Below are 6,767 nucleotides of genomic sequence, written 5' to 3' on the forward strand. Positions count from 1 at the left end.
GGTCCGGTCACCTCTTCTCGTTGTGCAACGTTTTCTGCCACACTTTTTCCTTCCCACTGAGGTGCCTTGATACAACACTCTGCGAACAGCCTATTCATTCAGAAATTTCTGTCTGTCTTACCCTCTTGCTTGAGGGGTGTCAATGATGACCTTCTGGACAACAGTCAGGTCAGCAGTCTTACACATGATTGTGGTTTTGAGTAATGAACCAGGCTGGGAGTTTTTAAAAGCCTCATGAATCTTTTGCAGGTGTTTAGAGTTACGTTGTAGATTCAGATGATGAGGTTAACTGCTCGTTCAGAGAACCTTTTCACGATATGCTAATTTTTTGAGACAGGGATTTKGGGTTTTCATGAGCTGTGTGCCAAAATCATCAGTATTAAAACAATAAAAGACCTTAAATATTTCAGTTGGTGTGTTAAGAATCTAAAATATATGACAGTTTAATTTTTATCATTAAATGATGGAAAATAATGAACTTTATCACAATATGCTAATTTTTTGAGAAGGACCTGTACAAGAATACAACCAGGTGAGTGAATCACAATAATAAGGTTTATTTAATAAAGAGAAGTGGAGGGGGAGTTCTGGATACGGTGCCGGGTCGTCAACTGTAAATGAGAGGATAGATGTAATTACAGTCGATAGCTGAAGGCTCTCACAGAGACAGTCGGAGAATCTAACTTGGGAAAGGAGTAAGCTAGTGAGCTGGGTTGGGTTGTTTCCTGATCTTGCTGCGGAAGTCGGAGGGCCAGAGGTCCATAATCCGGCRAGCGATGCACGTTGGAGGACGGACAGGTAAGAAAGGCTGTAGACTGCTGGCAAACGGAGAACTCGGATTCATCCAGGGGCAAGGGTTCTGGCTTCCAGTGGTGCAACTACACATTATTCAGGTGGATGCGAAAAAATAAATCGGCGCCCCTGGCGCCCCTCGCCCCCGGAAGGAAGGTACGTCAGGGCTAAGGACCTAAGGACCTAAGGACCTCGTTAGAAAATCACCATAATTAAGAAAAAAAAGRTTTTAAAACATCCGTCTTTGTCTGTTTAATCTATACAATAAGTTTCACCTGGTGAAGGAACAATTACTGAAATAAATTAACTTTTCAATAATATTCTAAGGTGAATCACGACAACATCATAATTGGAGCATGGCATGAATGATCTTTGGCTGAAAATGATAAAGATGTGAAATGATCAAAATTTGATAAATATTGATATAATGAAATAAAATGCATTTTTGTTTATTTTGTTTCCACAAAAGAATGAGACAAACAGTACCAGTAATGATTTAGATCTATTTTCTGAGTATTAGATTGGAAACCTTGTGCTTTTTCAAAATATTTTGTTCATACTTTTTCCATCTTACTTTTGCKAACTTTTTTTTGTTTTTCTCCCTTCCAAAACCTAAAAGTAAAAAGGTGCTTCTTGCAAAAATTAGTTTTGAACTGTAAATATTCATAAAAAATGACAAGTTATGTATTATTTGTGGCTCTAAACAAGTTTTATTGAACTAAACGGAGCTCAAAAATGGCTCTTTGGAGTGTGTGGCTGCAGACGCCTGCTGTAGACTGTACAGCCTAAACTTTATATGCTTTAATTTTCAACATTTATTTGAATGAGTCTGGCCAAGGTTCTACTGACTCATTTAAAGAATGAGCCATATTTATTACAAATTTTAAGGCATAAAATCAATCTATTCTTAATTATACTACATGGTTAAATCCCTTAAGGTTCTAATATGTAATATTTCACAAGATTAAGTAAAATTATATGTGAGATTTGACTTGAAATCAACAAATATAGTTTAGAGAAACCTCTAGCTGTGAATTAGAGCAATGAAAGATCAAGGATCAGCCCAGGTGGGATGTACAGTGGAAAAGTTTATTCTGAAGTGACTCAGAGTGAAAATAAATACAACTTTTCAGGGAGGCGGGAACTTCTGGCGGTCTGACCTCATCGTTTCTCCAGCACCTTTGGCATTGCTGGGYCAGTGATTATGGGACTGAATGAGGTGGCGGTGGGAAGGGAGGGATCTACCCTCACTTGGTGAGCGGTCACCCCTTCTCCCCCGTTCCTCACCCCATGTGGCGAGAGGCGACGCGCCCCGGGGGGAGAGCAGAGGCCAAGTGATGGGGTCTACAACGAAGAGGCGATGTCCTGAGAGAGCAGGTTTTKAGACGAAGTGGAAAGGAAAACAAAATAAACAATAAGATGGGTTTTCTTCAACATCCCTTGTACATTGTCCTTGTCTTTCCTTGGTTGGTCTTTGAAACAGCGTTGATGTCCTGAACGCTGCCGGGCTGTCTGTAGGCAAGCTACAGCTTCTTCAGCACTAGTGCTGCCGGCCTCTTACACAGACAAGATGTGCTTGACGAAAGCTAAAGGAGGAAGTTCAGATCATTAGCATCCTGCCAAAATAAAACCAAACCTGGAAGACAGATGACTTACCCTCGTAGTGTATGCTGCCGTTCTCGTCTTCCTGTCCGGCCATGAGGGCATCAATCTCAGTCTCATTCATCTTCTCTCCTGTGGAAACACAAGGATCCATCTCAGTGTCTACATTTCTACCGCGCTAAGCAAATGTACGTGTCTAAATTTACCCAGGGTGGACAGCACGATGCGCAGCTCAGCGCCCATGACGGTTCCGTTGCCCTCCTTGTCAAAGACACGCAGACCCTCAACGTAGTCGTCGTAGGATCCCTTGGGAAGGGCATCGACCTGCTTCAGCATGGGCAGGAAAGCGTCGAAGTTCAGCCTCTTGTTGGCCATGTCTGTTGGTTCACATTGCACTTGTCTTAGGGAGACACAAGACAACAGCTGCCACTTCTCTAGAAAACATTTGGCGTCTTACCTTCAGCGCTGGGGCTGCCAAGGATCTTGATAACGTCCTTGTTGGTGGGATTCTGGCCCAGAGCGCGCATGATGTCGGCCACCTGGTTGTAGGCCACCTGGCTGTCACCAATTCTGTCAAAGAGACCAAAAGCCTCCTTGAAGTCTGGGGAAAGGTAAGAAAAACCTTTGAGTTAAACGTTTCAGATTTGTCGTTGGGTTTTCTATGACTACAACATTCTTGTAGGCGACAGCTGTGTGAAACCAGCCTGGATTGAGAGATTAAAGACTCTGAGCTGCATGCTTTCACCATTGTTCGCAGCTAATTGGACATGACAGCTGTATCTRAGCAGAGAAGAGAAAACTGGGGGCCAGATGATGCTTTGTCATCTCTACCAAGCCCATCAGGAACTCAAAGTGACCTTTTTGAGAGATTTATGCTCGCCTAGCAGCAACAGCTGTACCTCCCCACCCCGACCCCTCCTCATTCCTGCTTGCTGCTTGGAGCAAACTGATACACCCCGACAGAGACACCAAGGCCATATAGAGACTTGGGTTGGGAATGCTGATTGAGGCATTACAAACGCCTCCTTGGTACAGGACTAAAACACCCTGGACGCTGAACAAAGCCTGCCTGGACACATCTTTCAACAGGGGACCACAGGGACGGGATCTTGACCTTTGACTTGGGGATTAACAAGTATAAGACACTGCTAGGTCGTCTTAGAATAGATAACCAAAGACAAGACGGTGGAATCTTCTACAGCTGACTCTGCCACTCGTTGGGCGGTAATGTGAAAATCTCAATGAAATKACCAGAWAACAGGAAGGTACTTTGAAGCTAAGGACATCTTCTGGACTTACCCTCAATCTGGTCCGGTGTGAACTCCGTCTGTCGAATAAAAACACACAAAAATAAACATATGAAAAACAAAATAAAGCAATTTCATTCCAAATCAAGCTAAAGGTGATGGATTTCTTGACTCTGAGTATTTCTTAAATCCCTGATAACCAGATWATTTTTTTCATTCTTTTACAAACTTTTGAGAGAGTAAATCCAGACCAAGAAACTCCATCGCCCCCCTATTGAAAACGGCCAGAATCACCAACACACCATTTTGGAGAGTAGGAGCACGGAGGAGCGGAAAGGAAGGAGAAGAGAAGCTGAAGTCCCGAGACAGAGTGGTCCTGAGCCATGGTCAAAGCCCCCTTATTTATGTTCGGCATGTGATGTCACGCAGCTCCTGGTGAGGGAGGAGGGATCGGATGACACGTTGGGACATCTTTAACTTTCTTAGGGAAAGCAGAGCCGTCTCCCCTCAGAGCCTTTAGAAGGGGAAGGGCTATTTTTAGGCCCTGGGACTGGCTTTATGATGATCTATTTATTGGGAAAGGGTTAAATAATGAAACTTCTGGTTGGAGGAGATGTTTCTGGAAGACGCTCGATGCAGGGAGGAGGCAGGGAGGAGGCAGGAGACTCAGCGGCTGTCTCCTGACGGGTCACTGACCCGTTCAGCTCKGTTACTAGGTGGTATTTTTAAATCAGACAGAACTCTCCTCCTCATATGGTGAAATGACAGCAGGGGGAAAAGTTGCCGAAACGTTGGCTGCTCTCCGGCAGGTATGGAGCTGCTGAACCTGGCAGCTAGACTGGAGCCAAACTGGAGCTAAACTGTAACATCCTCTGTGTACCCGCAGAGTAAAACCCAACAGTCATCCAGAGAATAACATGTTTTCTTTAGATTTTAATAAACAGCCAGAGAACACGATGTCCAGAGGGAACATCAATGTTCTACGACACTGAAATGACCTTTGACCTTTCCATTCCTAAATGAGCTCTGCGGAGAGCAATAATTTACAATACTTTTGCACTCCGAGATACTAATCATTGCTTCTGAAATCTTGTTAGATTCTCACCTGGACTTTGACTAGGCCAAGGGCGTCCAACCTTTACAATTCTAAAACCTAGATATTTTTTTTTTCAGTCTGGCTTATTCACATTTGTTCACATTACATGGATGTTAAATGACCCTTAAAAAAGACAACCAGTTATTTGGTTCTTTTAAGATCAACCACAGCATAATGCTGCTGACTCTGTGTGTTGGTTTGTTGCAAACTTCAAGATTTCTAGAGTGAAATAAGTTTCTCCCACCTTGGCTGTTGGTTTCTGCAGCTCCTCCAGAGACACCAGGAGACTCCCCTCTGGTTAACCCCTTCAGGAGGACAGCCAGAATGTGTCTCAKGGTATTTGGAGATTATGTTCTTTAACTTGCATCTAAAAATGCAGGRAAAAAAAAGTTTCCTAGAAAACCCCAAACTACTCTGGACCTCATCCGAGCTACTGATATGTTGATCACTCTATGAAAAAGTTTAGATTTTATGAGAAAGTCTGAACGGAGATCCTAACATCCTGTTGACTGAGAGGTCTCAATATTCTCCATGTTTTCTGTGGCTTTTCAAAAAACAGCATGAGCCTTGGTGTTTTAATATCTAATCTCTGTGATAATGGATGATTTTTTTTGGTGGGAATTTAAGAATAAATTAACATTTATTGGAAACCTGGATCTGATCTACAACAACTAAATGTTTGATGGACAATCAGTGATCATACTTATCCACACAGAAAAATCCTTATTTTCAGATACTAAAGGATTTACTTCACATCTACTGTAAAGCAGAATCTGCAAGAATATCTAAGCAAACAGCTGATTTCACTGGAATTAATGATGCAAACTTTATTGATTCTTTTAACCACATGGAATCAGACACATTTCATCTCAGTTCATATTTACAAATATTTCCTGACACTGTAACGGAGCGGCTGGCATCCAGCAGGAAGACGAATGTTGGAGGACATTGGTAGGAGCAGCAGGCGCTTCCTGCGGGCCACAGATGAGCTCTATTTTTACCTGCAGTCCTGCAGGACGTGTTGGGTTTCTACAGCCTCTGCTGCAGTAACTGCATTTCTGCTGCACAGTGGAACCACAAAACAGACGGGTTCCTGGAGAACAAACTCAACTTTTTGAAACAAATAGCCAATCAAAGTGGATTAAAAATCTCCCAGGTYATTTGAATCATATTTAATTTTCCCTTTATGAGCTTTAATATTAAATCTGACACATKGCTGTGTTTATTTTCTGGTTTATTAAACCAGAAAATAAACCYCTAATGTTGGGACCAGGTGTCAACTTTAACACTTTCCCCTAATGACTCTCTGCTGCCACCTGATGGACTCTCCTCGCTAATACTGCAACTACAGGAAACTTTGCTGCTTTATAAGTRGAGCCTTTAAAGTGTTATTACAATTTGGGAAAACRAAAAATATATASCWTATATTTTAAAATCCAGACTTTAGAACATTTGGAAATTAAATTCTTTCCTTTYTGCCTTCTGGTAACTGAAAACAAACAAGAGTGGTCTGCGTAGCGTCACATTGTGCTGCGGACTAAAGACGATGCGTCTCTGCATGCGTACGACAGCAGGCCTYGTTTCTGCACAGGAGTGGGGGGTTAGACCTCAAAAGCTGGAAACCTGGCCTTCATTGGCTGCAGAAGGTCTGCCAGGAAATAGATGGTGCCCGCCATGCCTGCAACCAGAAGGGAGCATGTTCTAATTCTAAGACCAAAAGATCAAAACAGAAGACAAACAGAAAAAAATCCAATTTCTATGAAAATGCAGTGGGAATGCTGTAATCTGAATGTTTTGCAGTTGACTTCAAATGCCTCTGCAATTTTYACCAAAAAGACGTGCAAGAAATGTAAGAAAGACGGGAGAAAAACCTGCAAAACTCCTATAGAGTTCATTGAAAAATGTCACTGAATTCAAAAATCTCACACACAAAGTATTAGAAATGTTTCAAAAAAATGTTTACAAAGCTAAACTGTACAGACACAGCAGCTTATGAGCTACAATTGGCAAAAAGCTAAGGCTAGCTGAAA

General features: G+C 42.3%; 2 protein-coding genes across 2 annotated transcripts in view; both read right to left on the bottom strand.

Annotated features, from left to right (window-relative positions):
- Positions 1-1,860: 1,860 nt before the first annotated feature.
- Positions 1,861-4,029, bottom strand: mylz3 (myosin, light polypeptide 3, skeletal muscle). Its single transcript, XM_008423682.1, has 6 exons — positions 3,944-4,029; positions 3,694-3,721; positions 2,852-2,995; positions 2,601-2,771; positions 2,449-2,526; positions 1,861-2,378 (listed from the first exon to the last, which is right to left on the bottom strand). The coding sequence occupies exons 1-6, from the start codon at positions 3,944-3,946 to the stop codon at positions 2,350-2,352; spliced, it is 453 nt and encodes a 150-aa protein (XP_008421904.1). The 5' UTR covers positions 3,947-4,029; the 3' UTR covers positions 1,861-2,349.
- Positions 4,030-6,338: 2,309 nt separating this feature from the next.
- Positions 6,339-6,767, bottom strand: part of lancl1 (LanC antibiotic synthetase component C-like 1 (bacterial)) — a 2,601-nt gene continuing 2,172 nt past the window's right edge. The window contains exon 7 of the mRNA XM_008429469.2: positions 6,339-6,415. Coding sequence (XP_008427691.1) covers positions 6,339-6,415 — 77 coding nt within the window. The remainder of the gene's footprint in view (positions 6,416-6,767) is intronic.

The sequence above is a fragment of the Poecilia reticulata genome, linkage group LG2 (assembly GCF_000633615.1).
Source record: "Poecilia reticulata strain Guanapo linkage group LG2, Guppy_female_1.0+MT, whole genome shotgun sequence".
NCBI lineage: Eukaryota > Metazoa > Chordata > Actinopteri > Cyprinodontiformes > Poeciliidae > Poecilia > Poecilia reticulata.

Coding starts and splice junctions, on each gene's coding strand:
- mylz3 (XM_008423682.1), bottom strand. Junction 2,772..2,851: donor TGGCAGCCCCAGCGCTGAAG/GTAAGACGCCAA, acceptor GTGAACCAACAG/ACATGGCCAACAAGAGGCTG. Junction 2,527..2,600: donor CATCGTGCTGTCCACCCTGG/GTAAATTTAGAC, acceptor GTGTTTCCACAG/GAGAGAAGATGAATGAGACT.